Genomic DNA, 15,969 nt, shown 5'->3' with positions numbered 1-15,969 from the left:
AAACAAAACAAAACAAAAAAGAGCTGTAGCTGTTGTTGGTGAAGTGGTAAATAGAGAACGGCTTTGCAGGACAGGGACCGGGGTGATTTGACAGTGACTAGGATGATTATGGCGATGGTGCCTACCAGGCATTCCTCCCTGCGGTGTTTAGTGACGGAGCAGAGATCAACTCTCAACGTCTTCTGTTGAAGGGCTGCCTGAGAAATGGCCACCCTGAACACATCGTTGTACAGCACAGATTCGGTGGGGGGATGGACTTTTGTTCGAAAAAGACAGCTGACATCCGCAGAGGAGGGAAGCAGAGCGACCCTAAAATACCTGCCGAGAATAAGCACGGAATGAATCTCATGGGTACGGCAATTACAGTGGACTTGCAGCTATTGCTTGCAGTTAGCTACAAAGGAGAGAAAATGAGGAGGCACAGAGGGCATTATCAGATGAAAGAGCCGTGCTGAATTCCAGCTCAGCTGCATGCACTCTGCTCTTAAACCCACCCGAGCCCACCGGGCCCCTGAACATAAAACACCCAGTCTGCCGTCACCACGAGGCTGCAGGAAAGGCACTATGGGAAAGCAAGGAGGATGAGTCCACAGGACGGACCTCCCTGTGTCCATCAACTGAACAGTAAACTGCTTCTGAGCTGGAGAAGGTGGAGACACACGGAAGGCGGATACGCGTGATGTTCTCTCAAAGAACCCTCATTCTCAGCACCAAACTGAGACTGGTGATGGGCAACCATAGGAATGGCATATATTACCCCAGAGAGAGAAAGAAAGGCCAAGGAGCATACTGTTAACAAGACGGAAAACAGATGAAGTGGTGGTTCAAAAATATCATTGTTTAGCATCTCTGAAGTCGCAGATGTGACAGACTCTCAGAGGATCTCATGCTGCACAGATGCAGAGCAAAGTGTGCGATGGCAGTGATTCCAGCGCTCCTCAGGGAGCGAATCCGACACTCCACGAACACTCACAGTTCCAGGAAGCAGCCTGAGGTATTCTCCTAATTCCAGGAAGAGAAATCCACAAAATCTCCCCTTTTCAATTCACACTCTTGTCTAACTTACATTCTAAAATATGTCAGTTTTTTCTTTCTAGTTAGGAAAAAAAAACCTGTGAATTCAATCCCATAGTTGAAAATTCCATGTTATTTTTAATTCTGTATCAACGTTAATTACAAAGACCCAGCACTAGACATCCTCCGGCAGCTGATGAAAGGCTCAGCACCCCCAGAGGGCTGCAGGCTCTGGGGTTGGGGGTGGGGGTGGGTCTTCATGGAGAAGTATCCAGTCAGAGAGTCAAACAGAAGGAAAGGACGCCTGTCCCTTCGGCCTGCAGCAGGTTCCAGCTGCTCTGTACCGGATCCCTCTGGCTCATCTCAATGCTTCCACAGCAGACAGGACTGAGTCGGTGACCTTCAGAAAGTGAAGGCAGGCCTGGGGAGACAGCTGAGTGGTTCGAGCACTGGCTGCTTTTCCAGAGGACCCTGGTTCAGTTCCTAGCACCTACATGGCAGTTCACTATCAGCTGCCACTCTAGTTCTGGGAGAGCCAATGCCCTCTTTTGGTTTGCATGTGGTACATAGACATACATGCAGGCAAAGGACCCAGACATTAAAATAAATACATTAATCTTCCTCTTCCTCATCATTATTCATCACCAGGCCGCAGTGTCGCACACCTTTAATCCTAGCACAGTGCCTGGGAGGCAGAGGCAGGTGGATCTGTGAGTTCGAGGTCAGCCTCATCTACAGAATGAGTTACAGGACAGCCAGGGCTAACCAGGAAACCCTGTCTTGAAAAAGCATCCCCTTGTACATCCCCCAAAAAGTAGGGCGTGGGGACTGTAGGCGAGGGCCCTGTGCGGTCCATTCTGCTAGACAAGACCTCTCCAGAGCCAGTCCTGAAATAATGCGCTGTTACCAACCAGCTGAACACTATCATCTGCCATAATCAGTAGTAAAATCAAGTTTTAGAGCCAGGCATGGTGGCTCATTGCCTCAATCCCAGCACTTGGGAGGAGGACACAGGAGGCTCAGGTGTTTGAGGCTAGCTTGGAATATGTGAGATCTTGTCTCAAAAACTAAAACTAATTTTCTGTAGAGATGAACAGTTTTATATATATATACACATACGTGTGTGTGTGTGTATATCCAAAACCTTTTTTTTTTAAAGATTTATTTAATGTATATGAGCATCCTGTTGCTGACACACCAGAAGAGGGCATCAGATCCAATTACAGATGGTTGTGAGCCACCATGTGGTTGCTGGGAATTGAACTCAGAACTTCTAGAAGAGCAGACAGTGTTCTTAACCACTGAGCCATCTGTCCAGCCCCCAAATTTTTATTATCCATCCATGTGCTCATGAAATTCGGCTCTAGAAAAATAAAGTCACAAAATTTTCAGGAAAATGGATGGACTTAGAATACATAATATTAAGTCACACACTATCAGGAAAAACCCCGGACATGCAGAATCTCCCTAACAATGTATGTATATATGAACCACAGATGCATATGGGTACAGTCTAGTAGGTCCAAAGGTGAACAAGAAAGGCTAGGTATGAATGGAAGAGGAAGGAACAATGACTATGACTCATGGAAGAGGACACTCGGCTGTGGTGCTTTCATTTTTGGTGATGGCTAAGTGAGTAAGAACAAATCTGATATGGAAAATACCAAACCCAAGTTGAAGCCCCCCAACTTCTGCTGCGTTACACAGTCTCCGGGTTGCCTGAATTCTGGTTGATGATGTTTTTTATTTGTAACTTTTAAATAATGAAGTTTAAATTAGAAAAAAGAAAGGAAGGAAAAGAGGAAGAAAGAAAAAAGGGAGGAAGGAAGGAAAATAAAGTCAAACAAAAACCTCGCAAGTCTCAGAGGCAGAGAACCTGCAGTGTGCTGGGTATGGTTGGTACTTCAGGCAGTGTCAGCATCCAGGCTTAGGCGTGAATCTAAGGAAATGTTCCTGCATCTTAGGCAAGTCCAGAGCAATTAGACAAGCAACTTCGATTACTTGCTGCCGTGACAGAAGCCTGTGCTACACACCAGCTGGCTGGGAGCCACCAGTGCTCCCGAGTGACCCTCGGGGCTTCAGGAGGTTGGTGGGGGTGACTGTCCCTCCCAGGAGTAGCTGAGGAAGAGCACTTGTGCGTAAGAAGGGAGTCTGGAGAGATTGCCCCACAGACAAGAGCACTTACTGCTCTTGTGGAGGACCCCTGCTTGCTTTCCAGCACTCACACAGTGGCTTCTAGGACACCAGGAACACACATGGTACACAGACATACATACATGCAGGCAAACACTTATGCACATAAAATAAAATAACTAAAAAGAAAGGAAGGGGGCTGGAGAGATGGCTCAGCGGTTAAGAGCACCGACTGCTCTTCCAGAGGTCCTGAGTTCAGTTCCCAGCAACCACATGGTGGCTCATAACTATCTGTAATGGGATCCAGCGCCCTCTTCTGGTGTGTCTGAAGACAGCAATGGTGTACTAACATACATAAAATAAATAAATCTTTAAAAAAAAAAAAGGAAGGAAGGAAGGAAGGAAGGGAGGGAGGGAGGGAGGGAGGGAGGGAGGCAGGCAGGGGTGTGACATGCTCAGGGCTCAGTCCCCACAGTCCTGTTACTCTGACCTGGTTCACTAAGGAGCCACTGACCACTCCGGCATCAGACTACGGATAAGGAGTCTCAAAATGGCGGATGGCCTGAAGTCTGTCTTCCCCAAATACTGCCCACTGTGTTGATGCTTGCTAACCTTGTTAATGAAGCGGTCGGTCCCCATGCTTTATTCAGGCAGTCCCCTGTGCCTACTCTCCTCCTGGATCCTAATGCCAGCTTTGATGGTTGTCAGTGGATACTCAACCACTCAGTCTAGTTTTCTGTAGCTCTGTCTCTGCACACCCCACCCCTCTCCCCAGGATGATAGAGATACGATTGGGAGAACACCCAGGACTCTTACACACACTCTGTTTAAAGTTCTGGCCTTGGGCTGGAGAGATGGCTCAGTGGTTAAGAGCACTGACTGTTCTTCAGAAGGTCCTGAGTTCAAATCCCAGCAAACCACATGGTGGCTTCACAACCATCCATAATGAGATCTGATGCCCTCTTCTGGAGTGTCTGAAGACAGCAACAGTGTACTTATTTATAATAAATAAATAAATCTTTAAAAAAAAAAGTTAAACAATTGTTAAAGTCCTGGCCTCTGAGAAGACAACAACCCCCTGGCTAGGCTCCACCCCTGTCCTGCCATGTTCTGAGAGGAGGTTTAAATGCTGGGCAGACATGCATAGTCACTGGGACGCTAGATCTAGAGGGGACTGGTGGTTAAGAACTCTAGAAATCAGCCGTCCTAGGAAAGAGCCCTGAGCCCAGGGTCAGTGGAGAACTCCCTTAGCACGTTGTTGGGATGCAACTGCATTGAGGAACAACTGCTCACTGGAAGCAGGCGGGGAGGGCTAAAAGCACATGCTTTCACATAACATAAAATGTTTCTGTGACGATGCTTAACTTAATCACTACATAGTCATATATGACATCAGAAAAAAATGTCTCCAAACCAATAGTAGTAACTGCTACACAATAACAAAAATTAAAATCAGATTCCCAGCAATCAGGCCCCCATACGTCCTGTGGTTGAAGAAGGGACGGTGACGTGTTGGCTGCAAGCCTTAGCAGCAGTGCTCTGAGCGGGACCTGGCTATCCCCACTCGCACTGCTTCCTCTCAGCTGCTGTTGGGTCACGCCCAATCATCTAGCTGCTTCTCCTCATACCTTCATTTTATAAAAAAGACCTGTTTCATTTTTACTCATGTGAATCTGCGTATCCATGTTCAGCTCTGCAGAGTCAGAGGCAGGTGTCAGAGCCTGGGGCCTTAGTCGCAGGTGTTTACCAGGTACCAGGGAAGAAACTGTGGGATCGACCCCTGGAATAGCAGCCAGAACTACCCACTAGCCGTCTCTTCAGCTGCCCCCCACCCCCCCACCCCCCATTCCCATATCTTCATTTTGATGATCTTTTGATCACAAGCAGGACCGTTGTAGGAAATTTTAAGTCCTCAGTTTGTTTCCTGTACTGGCTTTACTTACACTTTTGAAGAATGAGGTATCGAGAAGGCATGAAGATTTCGGAGTTGTGCTATAATCACCATGAAACTTGAACTCTTTGTATCGTATCTGCCGAAAGAGACAAAGAATCAAACAGGAGTCACTGAGGAACCATAGAGGAACCACCGAGGAACCGTGGCCAGGCCCCTCCCCCTCCTGCGTTACCTGAGTCCTATCTGCACCTGGGCAGTCTCCACAATGGTGGCATCGTCTTCACTGTAGGGAACATCTTCCATTTCACCAGGCCTAGGAACCGGGAGCAGGTGGACAGTCGGTTAGCAGGGGTACTTATGGCTACTCTGCCTTCCATTCCCGTGGAACTGACTCCTGTGGAGCTACTGATGTGGGCAAGAATAAGGTCGGACTCCAACTTCAAGTGTCTGGAATTCCTAAGCTTGAGGGGCTATCCTACTACCTCAGAGGCTTGCAGACTCTCAAGGTACTTCAATGTGCCAACAGGCATTGGCCAGTCACCAGGTCAGCTGCCAACCCGGACACCCGTCTGCTTCCATGGCTGGTGGGGTGTTTCTGGCAGGGGACCGCTTCACCTCACAGTATGCACAAGCCTGCTGACAGGCATGCAGGGACTGTGTACCCCCCACCCCCAGATCCTTACTGCTTCATGGAGGCTTCGTAGACCCCACTGTCTCCAGCCACAGACTCGTCAGAGGCGGCGGCGGACACCCGAGCGGTCTTGTCTCCTCGCAAATGGAGTCCTCTTCTTTTGGGTAACAACTTTTCCACATCTAAAGTTGAGAAAATGATAATATCATTAGTTCCTTGTTAGGAAAAGTGTAAAATACCTACACAAGAAGTATAATTTTCTTTTTTTTTTTTCTCTTTTGGTTTTTCAAGACAAGGTTTCTCTGTGTATCCCTGGCTGTCCTGGAACTCACTTTGTAGACCAGGCTGGCCTTGAACTCAGAAATCCGCCTGCCTCTGCCTCCCGAGTGCTTGGATTAAAGGCGTGCGCCACCACGCCCGGCACAATTTGCTTCTTTTTTTTTTTTTTTTTTTTTTTTTAAAGATTTATTTATTTATTATATGTAAGTACACTGTAGCTGTCTTCAGACACTCCAGAAGAGGGCGCCATATCTCGTTACAGATGGTTGTGAGCCACCATGTGGTTGCTGGGATTTGAACTCTGGACCTTCGGAAGAGCAGTCGGGTGCTCTTACCCACCGAGCCATCTCACCAGCCCCACAATTTGCTTCTTAAAGATGAGAATACTACTTCCCATAGTCACAGATGGGGTGAGAGGAATGCTGTGACTTATAGGGCCTGGGATTTGGTTACTTGGGGAAAAAAAACTGTTTTTGCTTCTGTCTAAAGAATGATTTAAAAAATATTTATTTTACGTGCTTTGCTGTTGTTTATAGAAATACACCATGTGCATGCAGTACCCATGGTGGCAGTGGGTGGATGGTCGGGAGTTACTGGCGGTTGTGGCCACCATGTGGATTCTGGGAACTGAATTCCAGTTCTCGGCGAGAGCATCGACTGCTCTTAACCACCGAGGCAGCAGCTCTCCAAGCCCACCACTATGAGATACCAATAGAAGGCATGTTTATCTATGTAAGCAAGCGTGCGCACACGTGTGTATGATGCATGCGTGGAGGTCAGAGGAGAACTCCTGCCTTCATGTGGGCCCTGGGGATGAAATTCAGACTGTCAGTCTGGAATGCAGCTGCCTTAACCCACTGTCCCAACTCACGGGTCTTTGCCCTACAACACTTTAAGGCAAGGGATATATAATTCCCACTCTCCCAGCTTCTCTGCTTGGGCTTTCATGAGCCACTCCAACACTGGAAAGTGAGCATGGCTCCCACTGCTCCATCCGTGTCACTCTTCTATCAGAAATGAAAGAGAAAACATCTTTGACTTAGAGAACTCTCACCAGCTAGTAATATCACCAAAAAACAAAACAACCTTTTTTTTTTTTTTTTTGGTGCTACTGAATCTTTAGCACAGCTACCACTTAGAGCTTTTATCTCTAAACTCATATTCATACACCAGCATCCTGCAGGGCGCAAGGAGCACGCATTTAAAGCTTGCTCTATACTGTAATAAGCTGCAAGCCCGAGGAGTGACTTTCATCCTCCAGTGAGTGAGTCTGAGGAGCCACTGGCCCCCCTCCGAGTCGTGACTTTCCATCCCGTTAAGATGTTTAAGTTTTAAGGCTTCAGATTACAGGATTGATTGCTGCATTCTCTCTCTTATTTCTGCAGTGGGGAATGCTTTTTCCTTGATGATGAAGTGCCTTCCCTTTGCCACCCCCCTGTGTGAGGCCTGGAGGTGACGACATGACTTATTGATTACCCACAGGAATAACGGAGGCAGACTGAAAACTGACTTTGACAATGACAGAGACTGACTGTGGGAAGACTTCATGGTTATTCCACCTTGGTTTCTGTCATTCAGCAGGGATTGGTGCAGAGGAGCTAACAGGGACTCAGCTTCATGGCATAGGGCCTCAGAAACAGGGTCCTTCCAAGCGCACCCTCCCTTTAAGAGGTGGGACGCAGCTCCTCAAATAGGCCAAGCACTGGCGCCCCGAACAGTTAGCCTGGATGCTTTGGACAGCATGCCTTCTGCTGTTTTCAGACAGGGAATGGGAAGCAAACCTCAAACAAAGCCCTCATGTGCACTTCTTCAAGTCTTGGGGTACAGGATGGAACCCGGGGCGACAGGTGTTGCAGGCAAGCACTCTGCCACTCAAATGGGGACTCAGGATCACTGTGAGGGACCTTGGGCTTGAGTTCTCGGGACTCTCCCCAAGTCTCAGCATCTTCCCTCAGGTACTGGGTTCTCCATGGTGACAGGATATTGAGAAACGCTGACTAGAGAATATTCCAAATATCAAAAGGGCAAAAATCAGTTGAAGATACTCAGAAAGTGTCAGGGCCTGAAAGGCAAAAAAAGGCAAGAAGAATGGCACATCCAGAGTGCTGGGCTTTCTCTTCTGTGCCCAACCTGCAGTGCTGTATGGGCAGTGCTATGCGCCTGTGTGCATGATTTCCACGTACTGAGTGTGTGTGCGCCAGGCAGACTCCCTTGGCATTAATCCCTTGAATTCTGTGAGGGTGACTGTGCAGAGGAGGAATGGGTCTTGAAGACAGGGGAGCATGCTCGCCAAAACAGCCCTGAGTATAGTGAAGAGTGTAGGCACGGGCACAGTGAGGCGTCCACTGCACGTCTTACACAGGCCCCCGGGAGGCCCCACAGTGGTTCTCTGATGTGAGAGCGGCTATGGACACCTCGCCCATGTATTTACATGCAAGTGTGTGTGTGTGGTCTTTTACTTTATATAGGTATTTAAACTGTAGTGTTGGCACCTCTCTGAAAGAGGGCATGCAAACTATAAGAAGGTTTCCTCCATCCCAGGCCACAAATGAGAACACAGAACTCCAGCAGTCAGTGTCAGAAAGCCCTACGCCAAGCTGTATGCATCTTTAAAGATGACAACTGGCCAATCAATTAATATGTAGGATTCCAACACTTGTGCATACAAAGGAAAAAAAATCTTCTTAAACCAGCAAGGATCGGGTTCTACAGAGGCCGAAGCACACTGACTGCACAGGACTGTCTGCAGGAGCAGAGAGTTCGCTTGCCTCAAGACCAATAGAGCAGACCATGAACAGAACACAGCACACAGTGAGGAAGGCCCTGTTCTGCCTATCTCCTCCAGAGCTGCAGTGGTGAGAGCCGCCAGCAGGTGGCAGAGCAATGCTGGACACTGAGTTGCAGCTGCTAAGGAACTAGGGCGGAAGAGGAGGCTGGCACCCACCAAAACCTGTGTTTATATAGAATTCCCTGAGCAAGCTACACACTGAACCTTCGTGTTAATTAGCAAATATGCTAAATGACTTTGTTTTCATCTGTTTCGGGTCGATTTGAAAGAGAACGCCCTCGCCTCTTTGCTGTTTCTGAACCAGGATCCAGGTGGAAGTGTGGCCTGCTGACAAAACCCATCGTAGGCCATCTCCCTCCCACAGAGCAGTCCTGGACCACAGAGCAGTGCCGACGGCGGGAGTCTAGTAAAGAGGAAGGCAGTATGTTTTGAGTATGTACACGGATGTGTCTGTATGCACAGTCTGTAAACATGTGTGCTTGTATGTCTAGGTTGGCAGTTGACACGGGGTGTCTTCAGTAACCCTCCACCTTACTTTTGGGGAAACAGCCTCACCGAGTGTGCGGGAGCTCCGTAGATCTGTCTGGCTTGGCCAGGAAGGCCTGGGGTGCCCCCCCCCCCCCACACACACCTCTGCCTCCCTACCTGGGAAGACAGGCGTGAGTTGTTGCAGTTGTTTTTCCGTTGCTGATGAGGATCTGAACTGAGATCTTCATATTTCATAGACTGCACCACCTACTCATGGTAGACAGGATGCCTAGCATGTGCAAGGCCCTGGGTTCAACACCCCAGTACCACTGAGCTAAATATATCCCCCTATCTGGAAAAGCAATTTATATTTGACAGAGGAAAAAAAGTCCAAGTATAGAATAAATACTCCTTAAAGGACACCGTGGAGAAAGAGAACCGTATACTTTCTTTATATGAAGAAAAGCAGTGCAATCCTTCCTAAAATGGCTCGGGGGTGGTGGCAAAGCGAGGGTCTGCACTTACCTGTTGCCCCCTCACACAGCAGCTCCCCAGGGCATTCACCCAGGCCTTTATCCTCAAGGAGAGACTGGGATGCTCCTCCCGAGTCTGAATCCAGCAAGGCCTGGTTTTCACCAAGGCCAATGTCAGCAAAGCGGCGACTCAGCTCACAGTCCTCAAAGTCGGCAGGGAACTGGTGTGGAGAGGTGTCATGGGAGGACCCTGGAAATGCGCTGTCCAGGACGAGAGGAGAGCCGGGAGGCGACAAGGAGGAGAGAGAGGACCTGGAGGACAGGGATGCCACTGACTTGGAGGCCTCCGTCAGTGGGGGTGTGTGGCTGCTAGCTGTCACTCCCACCCCACAGAGCCCACTCTGGCCGGACTGGCTGGGGGACTTGACCACCTCATTTTCATGGATGGTGGTGATGGGTCCGGAAGGAATGTAGCCACCCTTCTCTTGAAGAAGGAAGTCCAGTTTATACTGATAGTCTGTGTCCATCTGGTCGCTCTGGCTGCTGTAATAGAGTTCACTGGAACTGAGGGAGTTGAGTGAGCCCCTGCTGGAGGTGTTCAGAGAGCCTCGACTGGAGGCCAGGGACCCCAGACTGCTCCCAGATGACATGGACAGTGTGCTGGAGGAGAGGCTGGGAACAGGAGAACAACACGCTGTAAACTCTGCCCTCTACAACAAACACAGCCACAGGCCCCGCTGGCTCCCACAGCCTGGGCAGAGGACTTCTCTGCTGGAACACAGACTTCCCTATCCACTCGTTACTGTCACCAACCTGGTTCTCCACATACACCTCATCAATGCTGGCCTTTCTAAATGATACGTGACACACGGCTACCAGGAGTGGTGGCGCACACCTTTAATCCTAGAACTTCAGAGGCAGACGGATATCTGAGTTCAAGGATAGCCTAGTCTACATAGCCAGCTCTAGGATAGCTACACAGAGTCTCCGTCTCAAAAATACATACGTACATACATTAACTAGTTTTTAAAAAAATTTAATGATCCAAGCGGGTAAACTGGTGTACACCTTTAATCCCAACACTCAGGATTCAGAACCAGGTGGACCTCTGAGGTCAAGTTCAGCCTGGTCTACATATCCAGTTCAGGCGGAGCCAGGGCTACACAGTAAGATTACCGTTCCCACTGCCAATGATGCACCTTTTGCAAAATTTAAATAAAAAAACCAAAGCAAATGCCTATTTGTAAACCAACTTGCAGAGCCATCCACAGCCACTTCATACTTTACGACAGAGCAGCTTCTGTCGCTAAGGAGAAAGGCTTCCTATGAAGGCCACCGAGCCCCAGCTCACCAGGAATGCCAGGGTGACATGCTAAGCCGTGCCAGAAAGTCACAGCAGAGATTTCACAGGGACCTTCCAGCTCCCTCGGTAACAGGTGGGATAACGGCAGTGATAAGGTATTTTCTCGTCTTCAGTGACAGATAAAGCCAACCCTCTTTCTGTGGGGTATTTCAAAATGCATCCTAAATATAAACAAGGATTTTGGAGGGGAAAATGTACGTCTACATTTGGTAATTCAGACATTAATTGAGTGGGGGTAACTTACTTGTTCACTTTTAAGCAGTTGAAAACCAACTAAAGAGGACCCAGGCCGTGCCTGGGCGCTGTGGGAAACAGTTCCCTTGAAGAGCATAGATAGCAAGCTTACCTTTTAAGTTGCGAGGACAAGGAAGTAGTTAACTTAGTAGTTTCTTCAAGTTTCTGTAGCAGCTCTTTTCTTTTCTCTTCCAATTTCAATCTAGGGGAGAAAAAAGAAACAACGGAAGAAATTAATTTTCAAATGAAAGTGTAAAAACCCAAACTAAACAACAGAAAACCCGAGTATCCCAGAATCATGTGTAAGAAGGGAGTACTGGCTGGTTCTGTGTGCCACTTGACACAGCTGGAGTTATCACAGAAAAAAGAGCTTCAGTTGAGGAAATGCCTCCATGAGATCCAACTGTAAGGCATTTTCTCAATTAGTGATCAAGGGGGAAAGGCCCCTTGTGGGTGGGACCATCTCTGGGCTCCGCAGTCTTGGGTTCTATAAAATAGCAGGCTGAGCAAGCCAGGTGAGGCAAGCCAGTAAAGAACATCCCTCCGTGGCCTCTGCATCAGCTCCTGCTCCCTGACCTGCTTGAGTTCCAGTCCTGACTTCCTTGGTGATGAACAGCAGTATGGAAGTGTAAGCCGAATAAACCCTTTCCTCCCCGACTTGCTTCTTGGTCATGATGTTTTGTCCAGGAATATAAATTCTGGCTAAGACAAAGGGGATGTCTGTTTGACCTTGGTAAAGAGAAAACAGAATAACCAAGAGAGAAGGAACAAAACAAGGTTACAGCCAGGATCAATAAACTAAGTGGGAGTTAGGCCCAGTCCCAGAGCTTGGAAAACTCAGTCTTGGAGAAATGGCAAAGAGGTCACAGCAGTGACACCAAGCACAGCAAAGGCCCAAGCAAAGACTGCAGGATCTTATGGGACTGTAGGCTGACTTGTCACTTGGAAACCATTGGGTAGCAATTTGGAAATGCAAAAGGCCACCTTAGGTACTGAATTTATTGAGTGCTGCTATAAAATAGTGCCTAAGGATGAACCGGCAGTACTCAGTTCCTGGGACTTTTAGCTAACAGAGGCCGTTCCACAGGGTGCTCTGGGCTGAGCTGGTCAGTACAGTCGCAACAAGAAGGCCAAGCCATTTGCCTCCCTGGCCCAATCCTGTCTTATCTCTTGGAGCACGTTATCGTACAGGTAGAGCACTGTACAATTTTATCTTGAAACAAACTCATTTCAAAAGAGGTCAGGCATCCAAAGAAAATGCACAAGTTGAATCAGTGGGGACTTGAGACTTCATCCAAGGAAGTCAGTGCCTTGGTCCTGCTCTGGGATACCCAGCTTGTGAGCCCAGGACCTCTCTGGCAAGCCGCTGGCTAGAGGGGCTTGCTTTCCTTGCTGCATCTACCTCACAAAAGGTAAAGGGATCAAAGGGACTAAGGCATGGGACAGTGCTCTACAGGCCACAGAACAATCACACTAGCTCACAGCCCTGCAAGGTCATGCTATACACAATTAGGTTTGGAGAAAAAAATAAAACCTAGCCAATTTCATCTTATTTATAGGTACCTATTCCTTTGATTGTCTACAACACAACTTCTATTATAACTTACAATTAAAAAGTAATTCTTAACCCTGTCTCGAAAAAAAAAAAAAAAGTAATTTTTGCCATTTTCTGTAACACTGTTGTGATCAATTCTTTCACAACTGCATTTTAAAGAACAGCTACTTTTTGAAATCTCTTAGACAAATCTATTCAATCAGGAAGAAAAATTAATGCAAAGAAGAACTGAGTCAGAAGACATGACGGTCTGGAGGAAGCCCCAAACACTACCAAAAAAAAAAAAAAAATCCTACATATCAGATTTCTTAATGCACAGGGCTTTTCTCCCGTTCTCTAGGCTGTGATCTCACTCAGCAGCTCCTGTGCCAGCTCCTGTAGCTGCTCTCAGCTACCAGGCTGGGTTCTGGGCTCATGTGAGGGGGTGGGGGTGGGGAGGGAGGTGTGGTGAGTGTCTGTGTGTGTGGTATGTAGGCCAGAGGTTGATGCTGATGTCTGGTATCCTGGGAGATCATTTTCTACCGTATTCATTTTCACTGTTTTATGTGGATGGCTGTTTTGTCTCTGTGTGGGTTTGTGTACCACATGCATGCATAGCCTGCAAGGACAGAAAAGGGTCCTCTTCCTCTATATAAACTTCTTGCTGGAGTCACTAGAGGGATGATAGAGGAACCCTAAAAAGCCCCAGAAACCTTAGTAGGGCAGCAGTTTCTGCCCTTCATGTAGTCACCAAGCTTTTCCGTTGAGGGCACCTGGGCTGCAGGTCTTCTTCAGACTCTGAAGTGTCCTTCCTCCCAGGGGACTATGACTGCTGTCCTCTTTCTGCGCTCGGCTGTCTGAGCTCCTTACCAGCCCTGTCCTTCCAGTGTCTTCATCCAGAAAGGGACTTTTCACCCCTGCCCCCAAAAGAGCCTCCCCTACACACTCTGTTTCTCTTCCTTGCCCTGGGCGGCCTATCAGGCCATCACCTCTTCCTGCCTCTACTTTAGCACCAGAGGGAGATGGGCACTGCCTCCCGTGAACTCACAGCTCGGCACCAGGGAAAGCATCCGAGCCAGCGACCCAATAAGAGTAGTCTTTTATCCATTCAAAAATTAAATTAAATTAATGGCACTCACACACATCCCTGCCCACTTGTTTTAAATAATCTTCAGATGCCTTAGCAACATTTAAGTAATCCAGGCACATCCGACGATTCTAGGCAAGCACCTGGAATTTGTGGGAAGCAGCAAAAATCTGTCAGCAGCAGGAAACCGCAGCTTAAGGAATGCCAATGCTGTGGGTGAGCTTACATAGGGCAACAGAAAGGGAGAACAAGTTCTCCCTTGCCCCATGCTCTCCCACAATGAATCTGGCTTGTGCAGATGCTCTTAATCACCACTAGAGGGCGATCTCAGCCACTGCTGAGGGGCTCACTGCAGGTGTTACACTGGCCACAGAAATCAGGATCAGGATACACAGGATGGCTGAGAACTGAGTTTAGTGTCTTGAGAGCTCAGTTTGAGCCACCCTACTCCTGAAATAATGAAGAAGCCACAACAGAATGGAAAACAGGAAAGCTTAAGGCAAGGCAGCAAGGAGCGTTCTTTGTGGCCATATGGGCAGCAGGAAGAAACGGAGGGTCTTGTGTTGCCGATGTTGTTGATGATGAAGCTACTCGAACTCTCCTTTCAGGGTGTTCCTGGACACCACCTTCCTGCTCCGCCACTGAGGTGGTGTAGCTCAGAGAGGAGATCTCTGAGTCAGGTTCAAGGACAGGTTGGGGACAAGCAGCAATAGAGTAAGTGTGTAGAGTGGGAAGCACGGACGGGGTACAGAGCAATGATACCAGGGCACAGAGTGTGAGCTCAGCCAGAGTAGCAACAGCAGCATTAGAAGCTAGAGCCTGTGGTGCTGCATCTGCCTGGGGAGTGGAGGGCCTGCTCCAGTGCTTGCTGTAGCAGGAGGCTCTGATCTTTAGGAAATAAGGGGAGGAGCCATGAGAAAAACAAAACAAGCAAACTCACTCTGTGGCACAGAGATGGGGATCTGTCCTTGACCACAGGTACTGAAAGGACATTTGTATGCACTTATTTACTCAGTGTGGAAGTGGCTTGCCATCCAAAGGACTCAGAAAGTCTGCACAGTACACAAATGATAAACACGTCCCTTCCAGCCACTATTCAGTCTACAGCAGACACGCTGTGCAGCTAACTACACTGCCTATTGCCCACATGGCACAAACCCCATGGCTGCTTCTCACTAAATATTATCACTATTTTATGTAAGGGCTATGTAGCGTCTGCTTCTGATGAGTCCCAACCTGACACTAGAGATGTAACAGTCACTATGTAGAAGCCACCGAGGAGCAAACCATCTCCAGTAAAAGCGACAAGCATGCTGCCATGCCTGTAAAGGCTGCTAAGATGAGCTCTCCCCGCACACAGCAGAGGAGGAGCAGAGAGCTTTCCAGGCTCACCTGCTACAGAGGACAGCAGAGACTTGCATGGAAGATGTGCATGGCTACTCTAGAGTCTCCACGGCCTTAGCTCTATAACCAAAGACTCAACAACCGCGGATCAAGGTGCTCAGGGCAGACCCTGGGTTTGTGCTGATCACGTGACCTTTAGCACCACAGAACCGCAGCATTTCTTGAGCATGTGCATTGTGTTGGGGATCCTGTGTAATCTAGAAAGTGGTCGCGCTTCTGAGAGGACACGCGCACCTTTTGTTAACACTACATACACAGTCTGTTCGGAGCAGTTATGACTGTGTATCAGGGAGGGTCCTGGAACCAACCCTTGGGACATCAAGGGGGCAAGGCATGGCACTGAGTAAGTGTTGAGCAGTGTAAATGCACCAGCCTTTTACACAGGGAGTTCACCAATGCTGCCCGCTTCCTTCCACCCACTGGTGAATCTCCAAACAAAACCCAGATTTCTTCCTTTTGTGCCTGTTGGTGCTTGCTACCCCGACCATGCTCACACCTTAAGCTGAAACTCTGATCAGCACTAGACAGAGAAAGCAGAGGAGGGGGGCGGGGACAACAGTGAAAACTCAGCTGAACAGGTGCAGTTGTCAGAGGATTTGCCCTGGGGACCTGCTTGTGCTCCCTAAAACCAGGATGCTGCAGTCAAACCATGTCTCCATCAACATGA

The 15,969-nt window shown here is 48.4% G+C and overlaps 1 protein-coding gene across 2 annotated transcripts in view; it reads right to left on the bottom strand.

Moving 5' to 3' along the window:
• Nucleotides 1-15,969, bottom strand: part of Wwc2 (WW and C2 domain containing 2) — a 167,165-nt gene that overhangs the window by 31,237 nt on the left and 119,959 nt on the right. For both annotated transcript variants that reach the window (XM_021169475.3, XM_021169476.3), the window contains exons 10-15: nucleotides 11,390-11,479; nucleotides 9,733-10,352; nucleotides 5,725-5,854; nucleotides 5,274-5,354; nucleotides 5,091-5,177; nucleotides 126-318 (exon numbers count right to left, since the gene is read on the bottom strand). In XM_021169475.3, coding sequence (XP_021025134.1) covers nucleotides 126-318; nucleotides 5,091-5,177; nucleotides 5,274-5,354; nucleotides 5,725-5,854; nucleotides 9,733-10,352; nucleotides 11,390-11,479 — 1,201 coding nt within the window. The remainder of the gene's footprint in view (nucleotides 1-125; nucleotides 319-5,090; nucleotides 5,178-5,273; nucleotides 5,355-5,724; nucleotides 5,855-9,732; nucleotides 10,353-11,389; nucleotides 11,480-15,969) is intronic.

This window comes from Mus caroli, unplaced genomic scaffold (genome assembly GCF_978045245.1).
Source record: "Mus caroli unplaced genomic scaffold, Mus_caroli_1 scaffold_10, whole genome shotgun sequence".
Classification (NCBI taxonomy): domain Eukaryota; kingdom Metazoa; phylum Chordata; class Mammalia; order Rodentia; family Muridae; genus Mus; species Mus caroli.
The sequence above is the reverse complement of the archived record's forward strand: the minus strand, read 5'-3'. Positions and strand labels throughout refer to the sequence as shown.